This window comes from Choloepus didactylus, chromosome 18 (genome assembly GCF_015220235.1).
Source record: "Choloepus didactylus isolate mChoDid1 chromosome 18, mChoDid1.pri, whole genome shotgun sequence".
Taxonomy (NCBI): domain Eukaryota; kingdom Metazoa; phylum Chordata; class Mammalia; order Pilosa; family Megalonychidae; genus Choloepus; species Choloepus didactylus.
The window spans coordinates 63,207,251-63,229,701 of NC_051324.1; the positions used below are offsets into that span (position 1 = coordinate 63,207,251).

The 22,451-nt window shown below is 44.3% G+C and overlaps 1 protein-coding gene across 2 annotated transcripts in view; it reads right to left on the bottom strand.

The window, feature by feature from the left end:
• Positions 1-960: 960 nt before the first annotated feature.
• Positions 961-22,451, bottom strand: part of FAM20A (FAM20A golgi associated secretory pathway pseudokinase) — a 56,451-nt gene continuing 34,960 nt past the window's right edge. For both annotated transcript variants that reach the window (XM_037808203.1, XM_037808204.1), the window contains 10 exons: positions 16,128-16,312; positions 15,364-15,414; positions 13,921-13,999; positions 9,956-10,048; positions 8,998-9,113; positions 8,265-8,445; positions 7,116-7,225; positions 6,310-6,391; positions 5,714-5,773; positions 961-3,732 (listed from right to left, as the gene is read on the bottom strand). In XM_037808203.1, the coding sequence (XP_037664131.1) occupies positions 3,477-3,732; positions 5,714-5,773; positions 6,310-6,391; positions 7,116-7,225; positions 8,265-8,445; positions 8,998-9,113; positions 9,956-10,048; positions 13,921-13,999; positions 15,364-15,414; positions 16,128-16,312 (1,213 nt within the window). In that variant the 3' untranslated portion in view covers positions 961-3,476. The remainder of the gene's footprint in view (positions 3,733-5,713; positions 5,774-6,309; positions 6,392-7,115; positions 7,226-8,264; positions 8,446-8,997; positions 9,114-9,955; positions 10,049-13,920; positions 14,000-15,363; positions 15,415-16,127; positions 16,313-22,451) is intronic.

Genomic DNA, 22,451 nt, shown 5'->3' on the forward strand with positions numbered 1-22,451 from the left:
ACTTGCCCAGACTTACTGGGGAAACATCATTTCTGGCTTAGCATACTCTTTGGCTTAAATCTAAAATATATTTCGATATTTAGGTGTGCTTTCATATGCAAAATAATAAAGCCTTATTTCCAATGCCTAGTCCTAAGATTTCTAACACAGGTGTTAAGTTGTGCTCATTGATGTGTTGGTATTCATTTTTTCATATCCAGTGAAGTTAGAGATAGATTGTATTCTGGAAGACTGTCCTTAATGTGTCCTGCTTTGCAATATGTGTTCTTTGTCCAGGTTCCGTAATCCTTTCCCCCAGCCCACTGGAGTTGGCACCTCTAGAGTAACAATAAAATATAACTAAAGAATATTTTCCTGGATTGACTGCTGTGATTATAGTTTAATTCTCCCTCTAAAATAGTGGCTCATGTAGAATCATTTTTTTTTGTTGTTTTTTATTAACTTAAGTGTTGACACTTTAAAACTGAAGTAGCATGACATCAGTTTTCTTATACTGCTTTTTCTCTAACCCCAAACTTACAGTAAATGAACGCTTTGTGCATTTTTCTTAGACCCTGGCAGTGTGTTTCTGGGTGGACTAAAACAGCATTAAGGAGCAATGGCTAGATAACCATTTCTTAGTTCCCAAGGTAGCCCTCAGTGGTTACCAATAAAGGCTGTAGCTGTGGGAATTTAAAAGGAGGAACCGCTCCCTTCTTACTATATGGAATTTTTATGTAGAAACTAACGTTGTGTACATATAGAGCTAAAACTTGTTGACGTAAGTTCAGAGCTGTGACATCATTCTGACTCCACCTGAAAACAAAGCCTACCAATGAGTATAACTGTTCATTTTGTAAAAGTTCTGCCAATTTAGCTTAAGCAGCTTTGTGATTTTAAAGTTCACCACTAGATGGAGAGCTTTTTTATCATCCAAGTTAATAGATCTTAAAATTAGTTCTTTTTTGCAGTTTTTTCAAACTCAACAAATTGCCCTTAGTCTGACTTTGGGAAGGCTAACATGAATTCCCTTTCCCCACTAATTCATATACTATACAATCCCTTTTCATTTTTTAGATTGCTGTCAGTAATAACAATAAAAGGTTTTACATAGAGGAGAATTTTTATTTCGTGGGAAGTTAAGCAACAGTTCCAATATGTTGGAAGAAGTTGATAGTTCCAAGAAGGAAATCTTTTGTTTTCTGATATTTTTGACAAACGATAGAGCCTTAACTTTGTAATTAGGCAAAAAAATAATGGAATGTTAAATATAAGTGAATTAGTATGATGTTGAGGTATTCTACATGTTGTGGTCAGATTCAGCTCTTAGTCACTTCAAGATTGGTTTGGGGGAGGAAGGGAAAAGGTAACAGTTAATCCTTAGTTTCTGTTGGATGGCATTGTGTCATTGATTTGTTAGTTTTTCTTTTGGTCAGACTTATTGCTGTCATACAAAAAGTGCAACAAAATTTTATTTGGGGGCATTTAAAAGCGAGTCCGTTAGGACAGAAGTGACTGGGTTTGAGACGGAGCTGTAGCTTACCTTCCTGAAGTCCTACAACTTGGAAGTCCCAGACTAAATGGCCATTTTGTGCAATCTTGTGAACTCTGCACTGAATATTTTTTACCTTTTCTCAGTGTGATTTCCTGGTCCCTCCTCCAAAGGGCAAAGCTGAAGTAGGAGAAACAGTGGGAAGCCCTATGCATCAATAGAGTCACCTCAGTTAAAGAATTCTCTGGGATTAAAAGTTCCTCTAGTAAATAGTTGATTTTTTTTAAAAGCAAATAAGTATAAAGTGGTTGAAATGCTGTTCTTTTTTTTTTAATTACAGTAGAAAACACCTTAAAATTGTGTAATTTCAGTTAAGCTCTCTGAGCTTTAGTTTTCTTCTCTGTACAGTGGCAGTAGGGGATTCTGTCTGGATGTTTGGGAGGACTGGAAACCTGAATGTTGATTCTGAAATGCAGGTAAAACTGCACATGGGAGGAACTCAGTGAATGGTCATGACTTTAAAATTGTGGAGATACACGTTCAGGGGCAATGCGACAGGAAGGTGGGGTACTGGCGTGGGTCAGATATTGATCCTTTCAGGGCTGTTTTTGAACACACTGCAGAAGTCTTGAATGACATTTCTAGTCCTTAACCTTGTTTCAAATTAGGGTAGAGAGTAGACTTGCTTTCTACTCCCTTCACACTCGTAGTATTTGAATCTCTGGCCTTTATCAGAAGAGAAGTTGATCTGATGAAATCAGACATTTTTACTTGTTGACCAGTTAATAACATAGTATGAGTATGTTCCTATCATTTGCATTTTCTGTCATTAATTGTGGAATGAGAAACAAAGCCCCCTATTAAAGGAATTTCAGATGCCACCAAGTCAGTAGGGAGGTCGAAGAGGCTGGGAATCCCTAATATTCTACTTTCAAGGGAGGCTTGGAAAGGAAGCTTGCCTTAGTCCCTTTTGAGCAAGCAGCTGTGGGGAGGGGTATTTAAAGTGTCCTCTCTCTCCAGATAGCCCCCTACTCCTCTGGGAGAATGAAACTGCCTCTGGTTATCGGGAGTAGGTGGGGGGCAGTTCCTAGGATTTTATGGGAAAAGGATTGTGGTTGATGGGGCCCCAGCTTTCCTCTCTCTGGCCTTGGTACATGCTCATCTCCGTGATGGGCCTGTTTCCAGGCTGCTCCACCTGACCTTCCAGAGACCTCCTCAACTGGCACCCCCCCCCCCCTTCTCATTTACCCTCCATTGAACTTCCTTCTGTTGTTCTTGGATGTAATTTTTTTTACTCTTCAATACACTTGATATTATTTTAGTTGATCCTTAATACTTTTCAGATTGAAACACCCCTTTTCTGATATTTTGAGCAAATCCCTATATGTTTCTTTTACCTCTTACCATAGCATTTCTGACAAGTTATGTTAAGACCTATCAGTAGAGAATATTGTATTCTAATTGGGCCCTAATGACTGGAATCTAAGTAGAAAGTGTAAAATCTCATTTAAACCAGTCTAAGTATTAGTGGTTGCCAATTTTTAGCCTGCTGGTGATATACCTGGTCTGGGGAATTATCCTTGACTTGTAGATATAATAAGAATCTAAAGGAAAGTTAGGTAACCACTTGATGTCCTTTTATTTTATTCATCATGGTTAATACTCTCCTAGGACTGAGGCTTCCAAACCTTCCAAGCCTGAACCATATCCAGATTTCCCAGTGGGCTCAGAGGATAGACTGTGGCCTTGATGAAAACAGTGCTTTCTGGGAAAGAGGGAGCCAAGGCATTTCACTCTAGACACAATGCACCAAGAGATACAGGTTCAGTGGATCCCACTTATCTTGCTGTTTCAGAACAATCCCAATGCCCTCCATCCTTCCTGAGATCGAGACCTCCAGCAGCCATGGGTGAAGGTGAAGGTGAAGCAGCAGTGGTCAGCACTTGGGGAGTGCACTGCTGGCTCCTGGTGTATTTTCTAAACGTCTCTTCCTGCCCCTAGCTGGTCACTTTGGCCAGGCTGAATCTGGGGCTGATTGTTCTCCTGGGCTACTGGCTATGACACTCTGCTCTCCATGGGCCTCTAGGCACCCCTCCACTGTCTTCAGGATGATTTGCAGTCTCCGATCCAGGGCAAGGAGGTGGGGTTCTGTGAGGACTGGGGTGAGCTGGTCGTCTAGCAAGGACTCCCGCATAACATCACTGAGTCTGTAGTCTGGTTGGGCCAGCAGCTGCAGGTGCAGAAGTGTTTTCCTTTTTATCCTGAAAGCACAGAATCATAGGAACCAGATAAGCAAATATAAAGAAAATAACTTGGCCCGAGTTCACTTTTTTCCCCACAAGCAGCTGTTATAGCTTGTGTTCTGGGAGTTTTCTCTCCTAGTGTCTTCGAAGCACATTTTATTGAGAACCAGATAAAAAGGGATTGAATGAATGGTGACTTTACCCAGTATTTTCAGTCTTTTTCTCAATGGCCTTTTGGTCAAGGGCCTGTTGAACTATCTGTAATCCAATAGTTGTATGAAACACATTGTACCAGGCCATGTGTGCTTGCTCTGACACTGCTAAGGGAATCAAAAAGTACAGTGATGCTTATGATTCTCCAAGGAGATTTCAACTTAATGGAAGAAGTTTTTAGGAGGTGAACTGATGAAGCTGCTGCCCTCTCAAAAGCCCTAGGTACTGCCAGTCTCCAAACTTGTTCCTTGCCAACTTTTTTTTTTTTTTTTTTAAATCATCATTTTATTAAGATATATTCACATACCACGCAGTCATACAAAACAAATTGCACTTTCGATTGTTTACAGTACCATTACATAGTTGTACATTCATCACCTAAATCAATCCCTGACACCTTCATTAGCACACACACAAAAATAAGAAGAATAATAATTAAAGTGAAAAAGAGCAATTGAAGTAAAAAAGAACACTAGGTACCTTTGTCTGTTTGTTTGCTTCCCCTACTTTTCTACACATCCATCCATAAACTAGACAAAGTGGAGTTTGGTCCTTATGGCATTCCCAGTCCCACTGTCACCCCTCATAAGCTACATTTTTATACAACTGTCTTCGAGATTCATGGGTTCTGGGTTGTAGTTTAATAGTTTCAGGTATCCACCACCAGCTACCCCAATTCTTTAGAACCTAAAAAAGGTTGTCTAAAGTGTGCGTAAGAGTGCCCACCAGAGTGATCTCTCGGCTCGTTTTGGAATCTCTCTGCCACTGAAGCTTATTTCATTTCCTTTCACATCCCCCTTTTGGTCAAGAAGATGTTCTCCATCCCACGATGCCGGGTCTACATTCCTCCCCGGGAGTCATATTCCACGTTGCCAGGGAGATTCACTTCCCTGGGTGTCTGATCCCACGTAGGGGGGAGGGCAGTGATTTCACCTTTCAAGTTGGCTTATCTTGCCAACTTTATAATATTTAATTGTCAGATTCTAAAATCAGAGGGATAGAAATAGGATGGGACCAATGTCGACTTTCGGATTTTGGTTTCTTTTTGTAGGAGAATCTGACTTGGACTCAGATGTGTAAGCAGCTTAATTGTCGATCTTTTGGTCACTGCTCAGGTGGAGAAGAAGGGAGGCAAACGGGGAAGCATGTTGAAATTAACCCAAGATGTTAAGAATATTCATGCTCTGAATTTCCCAGCTGGAAATGAATGAGATGGTTTTGCTAGGTGTGAATCACATATTTATAATTAGCTCTGGATAATGCAGCTGAGCAGGTGGACGATTTTACAAGGCTGGCTAAAACACTGGAGAAGGATGGAAGTAGGTTAGAGGGTCTCCAGAGAGAAAGGGTGGCCAGGCGACAAGCCTTAGTATTTTCAATCTGACATGGGTTTATGGGACTTTAATAAGGATTTTGCTTAGCTGGTGAGCAAATAGGAATATTTATGAGCTTAGATTAGTGCTGTGCGAAGCAGGGGTCTGATTAATAATATCAAAGACTGTCGGGCTCTGCAAAAATGGGTGATTATCTGAGTGGGTTAAAGATTAAAGTTAGTGATTGAGAGGTTTAAAAGATTAGTTTCTAATTCATCCTGTGCCGGAGGAGGAAAAAGTCTGAGATGTTGCTGGGGAAAATTCTGTAGTTGTATAAGAAATGAGGTAATTTATGTTGTTATTCTACCCACCCATATCCTAGACCAATGAAAATTTGATTAAGACCTCCCGAGGTTGGTTGCAGGCAGGATGAAATGTCACAACTGTTAACTACCCATTAACTGGAAACTTACATGCAGCACTGGGAGAGAGGTGAGAGGATGGATATTTCATCATGGGAGTGTCGTCCGAACCTAGAAGAAGAAACAGTTTTTCATGGGTGGCAAGCTATTATCTCTCATTTCTTTAATGTTTTCTCTCTCCTCTCTACCTCAACCTTTTCTTGAATCATAGCTCCAAATGTAAAATGCTAGTGATCATGGCAGCTGACTCTAGCTCTCTTCCAAATCAGGTTACAAAAGCCTCTGTCCAAAGATGTTAAAACCAGGCACTTCCTTTGGTCATTCATCCATTGGTTCATTCATTCATTCATTCATTCATTCATCAACCACAAAGGGCCAGCACTGAATGAGCCAGGTTCTCTGCCTCTGGGAGTATACCATTTAGCAAAAAAAATTACGGAAAGCCTCAATCTACTTCACTTGGGCACATGAGTGCTCTCAGGCTGAAGGAGAACCAGATGATACTTCTCAGAAATCAAGAGAAACAAGGAAATGGAAGGAGGGGACGGGGAATGTGACAATGGGACCCCTCATTCTTGGGGCCTCTGGTTTCCTCTGAGCAGCTGCATGGAGGCGTAGGGCTGCGGGACACAGGAGGTAACACTTACCCTCTGGCATTGTCAAGGTGAATAAGGAACCCATCATCCCCAAATTTTGTGAACATCTCATAATGGTGACGGTCCATATTTCCTGTAAGGAAGGGGAGAAATTGGAGGTAGGGCCAATCAGCCTGGGGGACACAAGCTCCTGACTGAGTTCAGGAATGGAGGCCTGTTAGCAGACTCTAGGGCCACAAACTGTCACTCCCTCAGGGTATTTGTGAAGTTGGGGAGGGGGAAGAAAGTTAAACAAGCAGACCCGAATATGGACTGTTTTCAGATGTAAGGCTTTCAGTTCCCTCCCTCTGTTCCAGACCCTGCTGGCGATTCTAACTCAGGCACCAAAGTGGTATTTTTGTGACTCCTGTATGATGGATGCCAGCCTTTCTAGGCCCAGAGATCCTCAAATGAGGTCCTGCTACAGCACCCAGGAGGTAACTCCCAAAAGGAATGGCAGTGAGCTGGGCTGGGTACTGTCTGATTGGCCACTCTGGTCCCTTGGGGGACTTGAAGGTGGGCTTACTAGTCCCTTGGGCCTGTGGCCTTGCACTAGACGCCCCCACTGCTCCGCAGTTACTGAACACCTTCCTATCTTCCTGCTGGTCTCCCCTCACTTAGAAAAAGCAACAACTAGCTTCACATCTGAAGCCCATGCAGGCCTTGTGACATGGTTGTATGCCTCTCTTGTGAGTGATGACCCCTTCAGTTTCTCCCCATTCTTTGAGAGAGGAGAGCGTGTTAACTTCTGTCCTGTTGGACCTCCGCCACTCCTGAGCACGTGGGGGGTGCCGTGTTCCCTGAGTGGGGGGACCTACCTATCAAGAAGTCAAAGATGGCCATGTCGATGACATTGAGGAGCCGGTTGCTGCTATTGTAGGGGTAGATCTGTTTCACTGTGTCGCAGTAAAGTGGATTGACCTCCCACCTGAGGGTGAGAAGAAGTCCTGGGGCTGGAAAAGCCAAAATGGCAAGTTGTTGGGGTTGGGGGCCCACCCTACACCTCCCCGCGAATCTCTGCCTTCCCCCAGGCTGGAAGCAGCTCCTCAGCATGGCAGGTGGTAGCTGGTACATTCAAGAAGACCCTGGCCAAAGACAAATGGGAGGTGTAGATTCCAAGTGGTAAGAAGGTTCTGGGTTCTTTCACCATATGTTTTCTGAACACCTATGTGCTGGGTGCTCTACTGATGGCTGGGATACCACGTGCCAGAGGGGAGTGATGGGGCAGGCAGGGGAGGGGCTGGTGAAGTGCTGTTCACCTGCATCCTTACAGCCTCTTTCACCAGGCCCCTTGGACTTCGACCCTCCAGTTCTGAACCTTGTGTAATCCCCTTTGAGCTATTCTTCATCATTTTGCTCTTATACATAATTCTTTGCCTTGATTGCCCCCCAATGCACTTTTTTTATCTGGTTGGCTCTTAGCCTTCATAAGGCCTTCGAATCTGACGTGTCTTCTAAGAAATTTTTCCATGATTACTTCTCTCCTCACCATGCAGCAGGGTGACTTGATTGATAGACTGAGTCATTCTGTCAACTAACATTAATTGAGCACCTACTGTGTGCCAGGGACTCTGCTAGGCACTGTGGATACCACTATGAACAAGGTCAGGTCACGGGGCTGGTGAGCCAGGTGTTCTCCCACGGGCTCCTCTATGATAGCAGTTACTGCACTGTGTTGTAATAATCTGGTTATTCATCAGTCCCTCCGACTAGACTATGGAACTGTGTCTTCTTTTGTATCCCCTAGACCTAGGCTTGGGTACGTATTAGGCTCTTTATAATTGAATAAATGAACTAAAGGAAGAGAACACACAGGCCAGCCAGTCCCACAGCCAATATGAGATGGGGCAGAGGAGAACTGAGGCAGCCTGGGGGTGCCAAAACAAGGTTAGGCCAGGTCGTTGGGACAGTGGCTGCAGCCACTCTCAAGGACTGGGCATGGCCTTGTGGCCACAGGGCTAACTCACTCTTCTTTCCCCGCCAGTGAGTAGGAGCGGATCCAGGGGTTGGGCACAGACAGCCTGGGGGCCAGGTGGAGGGATGGCAAGAACGCAGAGAGGGAGCCCTCCAGCAGGTGGGGGCTGCCACAGACAGCGTACTCGGTCTTGCACATATATGGACACTTGGCGAAGAAGCACACGTTGCTGGCTAGAGGATGAGGGGGGAGAGAGGAGAAGGATGAGAGGAGGGTTTTGGAGGCCTACCATCTTCCCGCCCCAGAAAATCCTTTAGGAAGGCAAGGAGACCCTGAAATCACTGTTTGGGGAAAGGCAGAAGAAGAAAATATTGCCTTTTCCAGATGTAGGGGCAATGAATGCTACTGCACTGAGCCTTCTGGGTAACAATTTCCATGTCTCACAGCAGAGAGAGTGTGGGGCTCAGGTTCACTGCATCCTCTGCTACACAATTAGAAGGTTCTTCATTAGCCTGGACGGATAACATCCGATTCCAGGGAGGGAGGCCAGCTTGCAGTTTCAATTCCCACACAGGCTATTAGCATCTCATACAAAACCATTCCCGTTCACAGTTATGTTGTGTTATTCTCAGGCAGACCACTTGGGAGGGTAGGATGACAGCATCTTCCCATCCCAATAACGGACGGTCCTCCCGGGAGGGGGTCAGACCACAGCGGAATGTAATGGCAGGCTCGCTGGCCTACCAGGTACTTAGACTGGAATATTGCTTTGGCCAGTACTCTACCTGGAGAGACAAAGAAAACACTTTGCAGGATTTCATTCTTGGTGACCTCCAGGATTTCCCTGGTGACGTTTACTAGCCTCCCCACTGTTGGTGGCACCCGTCGGAAGTCCAGAATCCTGAAAGAGAGAGGGCCCTGTCAGATCTGAGGGAGGTTCAGAGTGGGAGGGAATCCTGGCTCCAGACTAGCGCACCTTAGGAAAGGGCTGACGTTCCTGACCACACCCAGCAGGGGGGAGTCTGAGGGGATGTCTGCAGGGGGGCGGCTGAGGGGGCGTCTGCAGCACGGAACTGGAGAGTGCCCAGGGCAATCCCAGGTCTAAAGGGGTGGAAAAGGAGTCCTTCTTCTACCAAGTCCCCTGGGCAAACCTTCCCACCATCCAAGATGTGGTCTAGGTCAGTGCTTCTCATCCTTTAACGTGCGTGCAAGTCTCCTGGGACGCTTGTTAAAATGCAGATTCTGATTCAGTAGTTCTAGAGTGAGGCTGCTATTCTGCATTTCCAGACAAGCTCTTGGATGCTGATAGGCCACGTGACCACACTTTGAGTAGCAAGCACTGACTAGACCAGTAGGAACTATGAAGTTAAAGAATGTACTTTCCTCTTTTAACATCATAACCTTAAGCCTCCTCGCACAAATGGGAGTGGGCACAGTCTCCCTGTTTTAAGATCAGGAAACTAGAAGACAGTGCAACGTTATGACCGAGATGGCAAAGTTAGGAGAATGGCAAAGTTAGTGTTCTTTAGAAGTTACTCTTTTCATTACATAAAAAGACCTTGTGTTACTCAATCCATGGGGTTGGATGGGACATGTTGGGTTAGAAGTCATCATTGAAAGATGAAGCAGAGAAAGAGCCAGAAGGGAGAAATGTCAGGGAGGCCCCACCTGGTCTCCCCAATGCCCCCTCCTGGGACTGGCTCGTGTGGTCACTGCCGTCTCCAGGTAGGGGACGAGCCCTACCTGTCCAGATGGAAAGCCGCGATCTCCGCGTTGTGTCTCTGAAAGTCAATGAAATAGAAGAAGTCCACGGGCGTCTCCTCATCTCGCTGCTGTCTGGAAGGAAGGAGGGATTCACGCCTCGGACTCAGACTCAACTGTGAGCCTGAAAAGAGAGCTGGTAAGATGGCCAGAGAGAAAGGGAGCGAGGCTTTGATGCTTTCTAGGCACACAGAGATGGAAGGACAAAACAGGAGTGGCCTGGGCCTCCCTGAGCTAGGTGTAGACATGCAAATTAGGAGGAGCCAGGCTTCTTGCGAGATACTGTCCGATATCTCGTACCACCAATACCAAGTTGCCTACCTGAGTCCTTGGTGACAGGGGCTGACCAGAACAAAACAAAACAACACACCCAGCAGCTGAGAAGGAAGAACTAGATATTCTTCTACAGTTAGAGGCAGAAGGGAGGGGACTGACGAGCGGAATGAGAGTTAGTAAAGACCCAAGACGCCTGGGACTAAGAAAGAAGGAGTGAGACAGGACTCCATAAACTGAATAGTGCCCTAGACGTGCCACTTAGTATATCTGAAGTTTGAAGAACAGGGGAAGTTCTGGATCTTTGGGGGATTGAGAGGAATAAATGGGACCATCTCCTACAAGAAACCTCAGCTGGGTCATGGGGAGTGGACCTAGCCAGGGGGCTGAGGGAGGCCCGTGTAGAGGTCAGGGACTTAACACATTCTTAAATCTCTAACGGATTCCTGGAAAGCGTCGGCTGAGTGCGATGGGGCCGGCAGAGTGTGCGTGTTCCCTCCAGCAGATCCCACTACACTGAGGGCACCGTGGCACGACCTCTGGCCCCAAGGTCGACTTTGCCTAGATGCTAATAAACATGGAAGAATTACGACCTTCGAATAATTTTATAATCCACTGCGTGGGACTATACAGTGACTGCAGAAGCAATTTAGATGTAAATAAAAGTAATGTGGCATAAAGCTGTGCAAAAACAGCATTGGCATTTGAAACAGTGTTTGCCAAAAAACACAAGCTAGTCTTGGGACCCGCAGCTAAGTCCTGCCAAAAGCAGGGGCTCTGTTTTAAAAGGTACAGCCGTGCTCAGGCAGCCCTGCTTCTCCTGGTTAGGATCATCCAATGGCTAAGCCAGGAAAGAAGCTTCCATGCTTCCCAATCTCATCTTCACTCCCAAATTCCTTTCCTAAGAATATAATCTCTCAAACTCCCTTAAAAATTTTTTGAAACATCATTTCCTCATTTTGTACGGCATAGGATACAAAAGTGATTTTAAATTAGAAAATAGTTTTTATTTTATGTCAGCAAAATATTGCATATCTTACATTAAAAAAATATACTCTTTAATTTCATTCATAATGTATTTTATCCAAAGGTAACTTTTTACTTTCCCTCTTTAATAAGGGACATGTTTCTTTAAATTACCTGTAGTAAAAGAACACATGATTTTTCAAGAAATACATTTTAAAATGATACTATGTTTGGTTTTGGACTATGTTTTGTACAAAATATAGATTGGATGTTGTGTTATGGCGTAAAAATAGGTAAAATTGCTCTTGGAACCTAATGTTGGAAATTTTTGCATTATATTTGGGAAAATACTGGTTAATTTTAGCCCTTTTTGTATTTCGATTCTAATTGATAAGGCAGAGCAGAAGTATTAGGTGTTATCTCATGCATGTTTCTGCAAACAAAGACTGCAGATCCAAGTAGTTTTTCTTTCTTGATACACGAAAAGTGGAAGCGGAGCTCAACCACTCCATGTTAGTGTCTAGCTTTTAAAACTTAGAGCCATCCTAATGTGCCAGAAAAGGCACATGGAAAACAATCAGTGGATCTGGAGATTTGTTGTGAATTTGCAGGTTTATTGTTATTTTTATGCTTCTTCATTAACTTCTGGTGTTTCTGCATCAGTGTTCCTATGCTTCCTCTCTTTAACCAGTTCTCTTATGAATATGCATTAAACATGCATGACTAACCAAAGCAATCATTGAAAACTACAACGGGTGAGAACCACCCGAGGCTCGGTGTTCAGCTGAGTGACACACCAATGGATTGAGTCACGTGCCAGCTTGTCCTACCTGCACCGACAGCCCTGTGTGCCCATGGCTATGCCTCTCTTTTAAAAGGCACACAATTATATTTTAGTACTTTATATGTCTGGATATTAGATGAGATCCCCTCCTATAATTAATCCTCAGAAATGGACTCTCTTTATATTTAAGTCCTTGCACAGACTCTCAAATCACAGGGCCCTTTCTCAATGACTGAGTTTGTCTGGGGCAGATATGTTAACCTGAAATGACATCACCAAGATCTGGTTTTGTTATGCGAGAGAAGTGGCTACAAGAGCTTGGTGATGGTGGGAAATTTGACACGGATGACCCCAAGTTTTACTGTCATGGGGATGATGACCAATGTCAAAAAGTTTTGACAAATGAAACATGAAAGGGGAGGGCAATATTTCTAAATCTACATATTGTTTTATGCAACTGGCTTTTAATCAATAAGTTAAGTAAAAGCAGACATTTGATTGTTTCAAGCACATCTCTGAAAAGTTATGTATTTAAAGGGTGAGTTGATGATGCTTCTGGGCCTAAACTCAGGGCTGTGACCCTTTGTTAATTCAGTAGACACAGCTGGCTTCTTTTCTCTTATTTCATACAACCCTAAAGACAGCTATGGAGAGTGCATCTAGAAGCTCAGACCATACAATTAGGTTTTTGGATTTTCACATGGGAAAAATGGGGACTCTCCTTCCATAGCAAGGGTTCTCAAGCTTGGTGGGGTACTGGGATCCCAGGGGGGCCCCCAGACCACTCCTGTCACGCTGTCTGGGGGACGTTCCCAGGCATCAGGATTTTGTAAGGCTCTCCCAGTGATTCCAACTTGCAGCCGATCTACTCCAGACCCCTTCTTAAAGGGGTGCTTTTGCCAAAGAAGTGCAGGGACCAGTACTAAGTAAGCTGAGTGACCCTATAGCCAGGACTCATTCCACGGAGCCAGCCCACCAATCTCATTGCTGGGCCTTTCAAAAGGCCTCTTCTCAGTTGGCTGAAGGTTTGGAATCTAAGTCAATCTAATTCGATTCCACTGGAAGATGGTGCACTCTGGAGGAGACCATGACTTGGCTAAAAGAAACCCCTCTTTTCTCTTGTGCATGACACCTCTACTTGGAATATCCACTGGGTTGAGGTGTTAGGGTCTTACTTCAGAGGTCCCCAACCTGCACTCTGCAGACCTTTTGGGGACCAGAAATCCATACTTACTCTAAGCTCTATTAGACTGAATACATAATATTTTGCCCATATATAGTACTACAAAATTTAAAGCATGTTGTTGTGGTTGTGTTGAGCAAAATAAAATTTTTCAATGTTAAAAAGAAGGTTCTAACCCTGTAAAAAATTGGGGACCCCAAGAGTGATAGAGTGGGAGCTCAGCAATCCAACTGCCTGATTTGAATCCCCCTCCTTCCACTGCCTGAGCCAGCTGTCAGACAGGGGAAGGTATGAACATGGCCCCTGGAGGGGTTCTTCTTACCCAAGTCATGCTCTCCGTCAGAGCAAACTGTCTTCCAGTGAAAGTGAACTAGATTGACTTTTATCGACTTAGATTCCAAACCTTCAACCAACCCCTTGGAACCTCCTGGTCTTCATCTGTAAAGTGAAGGTTGGAATCATACCTGGCTCATAAAGTTGTTGATGACACGAAGACACAGTTCACATAAAGTGCATGGCATAGATGCTAGCAAGGACCTGATAAAGATTACCTATTACTATTTTAATTATTATCACTGACCCAGTTATATGTTTGGGCAGGTTGCTAAAAAAGAGAGTTCCCTGATGATTGGCCTGAAGATTTTAGATCACATTTCTTAATTGCTGGGGTGAGCTTTGTGGCTAAAACTCCCCCCAGGGCTGCCACAGCTGGGCTTGGAGGTGAGGAACGCGGTCACTTACCTCATGGGTTTGAACATGGCCTTCCCAAAGTCTGCAAACCTCAGAACCAGCTTCAGGTGGACCCCACTTGGTTTCACAACTGTGATGGGCAGAAGAATGAATTAATGATACCGCTAGCCCTTTGTTAAGTCAATAAACCAAGCCGGCCTCTTCTCTTTTCTCTTACTTAATATGACCCTATAGGCCAGGCCTTAGGATTTGCTTTACAAAGCCTGCAGAATAAATCTCCATGGTGTTTAGCTTGGAGAGTGCGTCCAGTGGTTCAAGATAATATTTTTTCTGCTGGTGCAGGAAAAGGACCAAAAATAAAGGTTTCCCCAGATTGACACTCATTGAAAACCCAAGAGAGTGATTCTCTAGGAAGAACTGACTCCTTCTTCAACTGGAGATTATACCCGTATAGATTATTATCATGCTTCTGTTATATTACATTACCCTGGTTTGGTAATTTCTGTGTCTCCCTACTAAAGTCCGTATGCCAGGGCTTGGACTAGGGGAAGGTCCATGAGGCACCCAGGGTGTACTTGCACGACCTTGAAATGTCTTCTGACATTTTGCCTCCATTTGCCTCTCCTGTCCCTGCCTGGCTGTAAGGCCCATGATGGCCCAGAGGCTATCTCACTTGCCTTGGTGGCCAAAAAAATAGCAAATGGCAGGTGCTTAAAGAACAGGGAAGCCCCAGGCCCTCCATCTCTGTGCTTCCAAACCTCGGTCATGTCCCAGTACACGTAGAAAGTTCTGACGCGTATTTGGCATGCTGGGGTCAATGATGAGGCTACTCCTGACTGGCATTGACTGGCTGGGTGGTTCAGGGCCCAGGCCTGGCCTGGCCTCTCTAAAGGCCGGGGAGTTCAGTGTCCAGGTACATCTGCATCCATTTGTTGCACCCTTGGAGGGGGCTCTGTTGAACCCCATTCCTCTCCTATTGATTCTGTTCAGCATTTACCCCAGTGGATCACAGTCTTGGCTTCATCAGAGTCACTTGGAGAGTTTCAAAAATTTTGATGTTTGTTCCTCACCCTCTACAACTGACTCATACACCCTGGGGGTGGAGGCCAGGCATCAGCACTTTTTAAAGCTCCCCAGGTAATTCAAATATGTTGCCAGGGTTGTGCATCACGGTCCTGTACAATGGCTTCTCAAATTTGAAAATGTGCTCCAATCCTTGGAGGATTTTGTTAAAATGCAGATTCTGATTCAGAAAATCAGAGGTGGAACCTGAGAATCTGCATTTCTAACAAGCTCCCTGAGGATGCCAAGGATGCTGGTCCCTGGACCACATGTTGACCAGCAAGATCTCACCCAAGAGGGTCTCAGAAATGCCTTTTCTTCTTGTGGGTGGATGGACGGGAGTGGTGGTGGGGTGGTGGTGCATGCTGGGCCCTTGGCATTGCTGTTAGGTCCTGCGAGGGGTCCGGGTGGAGGTGGGCCCAGGTCACTTACTCTGGCTGCAGTCACACGCCCCGAGCAAGGCTTTCTCGTCCTGACTGTAGTCTGTGAAGGAGAAGGTGGTGAGAACCTCCAGCCACGTCCCATCCTGCCACATGGGGCTCTCACCTCTGGCTCAGGCCACCAGAGGGGGAGGCTACGATGTGGCCTGGGGTCCTCTGGAGTTGGCTGCAGCCTCCCACCCTGCTCCAAGCCCGGCCCCCTGCTCACCAGCCCTGAGATGGACCATCTAGCAGCACCTGCCAGTGCTGTCTCCAGCAATGCTAGTTTTATCTCAGGTAATAAAGCACCAGTAACTTGGACGGTCCTGGTGCCTGAGAGCCCAGACCTGGAGCCTGCTGGCCTGCATTGGAGTCCCAGCTCCACCACTGGGTCCTTGGCCAAGTTACTTAACCTATCTGAGTCTCAGTTTTCCCATCTGCAAAATGGCAACGATAATGTTCACGCCATAGGGTCACTGGATGAGAGAGAATGCATCACCTGATTCTAAAGAAGCACCCAGTAAATGGAAATGATCACCTTCGTTAAGTCTGCTGAACACCTCCTTAGGCCTCCTTTGCGGGGTTGTAATGAGATTATAGTTGCAGGGTCTATTTCATAGGGAGAAAAGGACAATGTCTATGTTCTCATAATTATTATTCTATCTATCAGGTGCCAGGGTCACCCCTTTACTATTCCGCCCTGGACCCTGGTCCGAGGTGGTTTACCGAGCCTCTCTGGGGGGAAAGCAATCCACCTGCCCATCCCAGGATCCTCACCTGCACTGACGGTGGGAGAGAGCCTCATGTCCTGCAGGAGCTTGCTGACGACAGGGCTGGCCAGGGAGTACAGCCCGCGGCGACTGATCCCCAGGTGGAACTGGACCCAGCTGGCCTCGAGCTGGAGCTGCAGTGGGGGGCCCGGGGAGGTGAGGTTCAGCTGCTCTCTGTACATCTTTTGTCGCCTGAATAAGTAGGAAGAAGTTTTTAGTTGGAGGAATAAGAACGCACAGTCCTGCTGAAACTCCTTGCCTGGATGCTCCTTTCATTCTTTCGTTCATTCAACACGTGCATTAAACACCGAAGATACATCAGGCTTTGTGTTGTGCTTAGGATACTGTGGGGCACAAAACAGCCACATGATCCTTCCTTACCTTCCTAGGGCTTACAATCTCGTGAGGGAAATATGCAAACCGATATACAAATTCTCAATTAGGGACCTCAAATAATTTGGGACCTCAGGGAGTGTTCCCAGGCCTCTCTGTGCACTTTTCCATTCAAAATCTGTATTTTACGTCTCCCAATATTTTATATCCTAAGAAGTCAGGACATAGGGAAGAGAAGGTAACTGGTGAGAATGAAAAGATGGAGGGTGAGGATCCCTAAGTGGAGCTGGAAGCTGATTTACATTAGCCAATATGTCAAATGGGAAAAGAAGAATTAATTAGCCAGTTATTGTTTGTCCTGCTCGGTATCCTTTTCTGTAAGGATTAAAAGAAGTAAAACAATGCCTTTGCTGTTTAGAGGCTTAGAGTCTAGTTTGGGAGGTAAATTGTATTAGAGAAAAATATAAGGTGGTTGAAAATCAGATGCTAGACATGTGGTTCAGAAGGGAAAGAGGATTATGCGATGCAGAGGAAGACTACAGTGGGAGAAGGGGGACTTCAGCTGGATCCTAAAGAATGAATGGTGCTGGATGGACAGAGAGAGGCGGAGGGCACCCCTGGACTGGGAACAATATGAGAAGTATGAGAGGCAGGCAAAAGACGGGGTATATCTTGGGATTAGAGAGGAAGACATGGAGGCCTTCTGATGGGAAGCCAAGGCAAATTAGTGTGACGTCATCTGGCTAGGTGGAGCTGATTGTGGGGGTTGGGCGGGAAGATGGGGTAGGGTTTGGGTGTTCCTATGCACCCATATTTCTCAAACTATGATGGCATATCTCCAGGATATGTGTTGGGGTGAATAACAAAATAAACAAAGCCGGCCTTCTTGGAGTGTTAAATTTTCACATTGGTAAATAATTTATAAAAACAAAGCAAAATGAAAACAAAATAAACAGTAAAAAAAATTGTTTCAAATGTTGAAAAAGCTACAGTGAATAAATATACTCAAAAAAGAAATGAACTAGACCAAGAATGCAGGAGCATTCAAAACAGTGGCACAAATAGCATTTTGAAGGGGAAACATTTTAAACGACAAAATGTCAAAGAGTGATTTAGTTTGTGGGAACCTCAGTTGAACAGCTAGGGAAACTATTCTACCCAAAGTTCTGGGGAGAAACTTTGGTACTGGATAAAAATACTAAAATCCAAATATCTCACATAGTATTCATTGCAATATAATGTCAAATAATGTTCAAAGGCTGATAATTTTTGTTCTCTGAGCTCTATTCCGTGAGCTTAAGGAAAAATAAAATAAAAGCATATTCCTAAACAAAAATTACATTTGTTAAAATAAAGAAAGACATATTACAGGGAAGAGAGCAAAATTCACAATCATTTTAAAGATAAAACCCTAGTTATCAAAGAAATTTTCACTCGGTCATTTTGGACTATACCTCCAGGGTCCAGACCCGGAGTAGCTGGCGTGCTTTCAGCACTGCCCCTAGTGGAAGAGTTTGGGAAGTGCTAAAAACCAAGATGGGTCCAAGAGTTCTGGTCCACAGAGGAACTGAGCAGGCATCTGGGAATAAATTGAAACAGTATGGCTGTCCTTTGCTTGGGGTTTCCTGTCTTGGGAGAAAGTCGACTTGAAGAAGAGGCTCAGTTTCATAAAGTGATGTGAAGGGATGGAGGTCTGGGGGCTTTTGGTCCTGGTCTTCTTGGTACTTGCTCCAGGGCCTTGCAGCTTCTTGGCTCTCCTACTTTTGAAGACCTTCACTTCGTATTATACGGAACATGTTAAAACTCATCCCATGGCCCAGATGCCCAGACAAATGAAAGCAGGAGCCCAAGCGGCACCAGGAGCCCTCCGCGCACTCACCCTCGCCAGCCGGACAGCCCAGAATGTCAGCTCCATGGCGATTTCAGTCTGCTTTGTTCAACACCCAGTATAGTACCTGATGCATCACAGATATTCAATGGAAGAAACTGAATCCTAGAGAGGAAGCCTAAAAAACTGGCTCAAGGTCACCAAACTGATACCAGGATTTGAACTGAGATGGGAGTCCAAGCCCTAACTTTTGACTACTCCCAGATGGATAAATTTTGGGAAGAAGTCTAATACTGAAGCATCAGCCTGCTTGATATCTTTAACAGTATAACAAGACCACTCATCACAAATCTGGAAAATACAGATGAAGGACAGTGCTCAAAGCCCAAGCAAATGATTTGTTGGAAGTAATTAAAAACAGAGTATTTTCTCCCTAAGAGAGAACCACAAGAAGCACATGAAGACAGTGTGGCTGTTGAGACATTCTGGGACTCAATAGATAACTGCACTGTTGTCCTAAAGTGAACTCCATTTGTTCAGTACCAGAACCAGCCTGGTGTCTGGGGGATGAACTGCATGAAGAAATCACATTTGAAAAACAAAAATACAACTCAATTAAAAAATGGGCAAAAGACTTGAATAGACTTTTCTCCAAAGAAGATATACAAATGGACAATAAGCACATGAAAAGATGTTCAACATCATTAGCCATTGAGGAAATGCAAATCAAAACCACAATGAAATACCATTTCACACCCACCAGAATGGCTATTATTTAAAAATGGAAAATAAGTATCGGCAAAGATGTAGAGAGAAATAGGAACCCTCGTACATTGTTGGTGGGAATGTAAAATGGTGCCGCTAGTACATATCCAAAATAAATGAAAGCAGGGTTGTGGACAGATATTTGTACACCTGTGTTCACAGCAGCATTATTCACAATAGTCAAAAGGTGGAAGCAATCCAAATGTCCACCAACAGAAGAACGGAAAAATAAAATGCGGTCTATCCACCCAATGGAATATTATTCAGCCATTAAAAGGAAAGAAGCTCTGATACATGCTACAATGTAGATGAACCTTGAAAAACATCATAATGAGTGAAAGAGCAGACACAAAAGGACAAATACTGTATGATTTCACTTATATGAAAGAAATAGAGTATGCAAATTCATAAAGACAAAGTAGATCACAGGTTACCAGGGGCCAGAGGTAGGGGAGAATGGAGTTAATGGTTAATTGGTACAAAGTTTCTGCTCTGGGTGATGAACAAGTATTAGTAATGACGGTAGCACAACATTTGGAACGAAATTGATACCACTGAATTGTACGCCTACAAGTGGTTAAAATAGGAAACGGGATATAGTATATATGTGTTATTACAATAAAATTTAAAAAAAAGAAAACTCATCCCACACAAATGTGTGGTTGTGTTTTTTTGCATAATTTTTAAAAGTTTTCTTTTATAATTCTGAATTCTGTTCAGAGTCAAGTATTCAATTTTATAAACTGTATAAGTTGGGTCACTGTTTACTTGTCGGTTTGTAAACATTTAATTCTATATTAATTTTTTTCGAATTTGGATTTTTCTTGTTTTTTGAGCGAATATATTTTTTGTTCAGGATTTGGCACCTTTTAAAAGCTTGTGTATGACGTAGGCAATGTGTCCAGAGTGTCTAGTAAGCAAAGGACCCTGATCTGTCCCCCACCATCTTTTGCTTCTAACCACCAGGCAGGACCACCCTAGAAAAGGCCAGAGGGTTGGGAGTGAGGTGGCGGGATGTAAAGGCAACTGTACACAGCTAGAGTTTCATATCTGAGCACATTTCCTCCCACCCACAAAATTCAATTAGCATCCCCTCTGCTGGACAGGGCTGATGATTTTCATTCATTCTTCCATCAGCTCCTCTGGGGACTACGTATGTGCTAGCAGTACCTGCATTCTATTTTCCCATTCCCAGCTCATCTGCAGAAAAAAATTTAACATGCAAAACATGATTTGAACAGTTACTGATTTGAGGGATTTCAGAAACAGGTGAGGATCTTTTCCCCTAAAAAATTAAGTTTGGATTTCAGACAGTGAACTACTCTTGACCAGTTAAAAGAAACTGAGATCATTACTTACTTGAACTATGAGGCAGAACATTTCTTCAGCTAAGGAGGGTGAAAACAAAGCAAAGTGTGACATTTGTCTCTACCTGTACAATAATTCCCCAAATGGAAAGGAAAGCCATGGGAACAAAGAAGGAGACCATTATTATCTTTTACTTTCACGATAGTAATTTCCTTAATTGTTCAAAAAACTGAGAAAAGGCAGAGACAAATCCTTCTGGTCTTTGAACTGGCAGGAAGAGCCTGCCTTTGTAGTCTGGGAACTAGTTACCTGTCTCTTCTGGTCCCCCCGCTTTTTGGCAGGTGGACCACACATCACTTACCAGAAGAACCCAACTCGACCTTCTGGCCCAGTCTTCACTCTGGGAGATACTACATAGAGGGATTTTATTTCAGTATTTCAGTGTCAAATTAGACTTCTCACTGGGTACACTCTTTCAGTGTCAAATTAGACTTCTCACTGGGTACACTCTGACCCATAAATCAACCTTTCTTTCAGCAGTCAGATTTTTGATCTTTGGGGGCATTGTTTCAGTGATCTGGTTTCCATCTTGTTGATGTCTGATGCAGGTTTCCCGAGCGTTTGGGGATTAGGATCTTGACATGCGATGTTGAATATTTACCTCGCGCCCCTTTGCATCTCCACCTTTGCATTCTTTATGGATGTTTGAACTCGAGGTCTATTTGATCTTCTGCCAGTTGTCTTCTCACATGGTCATTAAATATCTGCTGAATTTCTAAGCATGTGTCTGTTTCATTAATACTGGTCTTTGTGATCTGTCTGCTCCGTTCCTGCCTGCGTTGGAACCCAGGACCCTGCGCCATCCATGGATCTAATTTGAGGGAACCTGTAACCTCTCTGTTTTCTCTTTCTATTTATCCTCTGGTCTCAGCTCCTCCTTCCATGATTGGTCCTAAAGCAACAGCTGGTAAGTCCTTCTGGAACCACCATTTCTTCCTCTCTTCAGCCTGCCACTTCATATTTTTTGTTACTCAAACCTTGATTCAGAAAATAGCCAACTGTAAAAAAAGACTTGGTGAAGCTGAATTCCAAACTGTGACATTCAACTTCACGGCTGAGAGCAGGGATAAACATATCAGGTAGAAGAGATAAAAATAGAAGGTTTTGACTAAAGAAGCAATTGTAAAGGAAGCCAAGACTGTTGCGTAATGACCTGTGGTTTGGAAGGCACACGAAAGACCATCCAACCCAACTTCCCTCTCACCTGTAACATCCCTACCGATCATCTATATTATACTTAACTGGCTACAACAGAGGATGTACCACATCCAGGGTAGCTCACTCAATCAATCCGGCTCTGGCTATCAGAAAGCAATTTTTAACTGAGCCCAAATATTTTCACACGTTCCATCAATGAGCCTTACTTTTACTCCCTGGAGGTATTCATAACAAATCTCTTTCTTATATCATGGACTTTTCAATATTTGAAGCTGGCGGTCAAGTGACCGTGGCATTGTCCCATCTTCCGGTAAAGTTTCCTGCAATCCCTGCATGATCTTGGTTATGCTTATCCATTTCCCTCCTATTTCTGACACCCAGAGCGAAATGCAATACCCCTGAAGTGGACTGCTCCTGCAGAGTACTCTAGGACAATCACCACCTTCACTCCAGATACTTTCCTTCTATTAATGTAGCCAGAACTGAAGAATTTTTGGAAAACCACATCATATATCTCTGAGAAAAATATGAGAGATTTTAGAGAATTCTAAAATTGGTGCCGAAGATTCCACACTCTCTTACCTGGAATCTCGGACTATGATCAGGTGTCACTCCCTTGACTATGTTCCATTGTGTGGCACAGTGGACCTAGATGGGGAGATTATCCAGCTGGGCCCAAACTGGTCTCACGAGCAGAGAAAGCAGAGCAGCCTCTCTGGCTGGGAGCAGAGGGGGAAGTCAGCAGTTGGAAGCAATGGAAGGACGTGACACACAGGATGCAGCTCCCAGCTGACAGCCAGCAAGGAAAGGAGGACCTCGGTCCCTCAAGTGCAAGGAATGAGCTTGTCAGAGCAGTGCAAGCTCCAGATGAGAATGCAG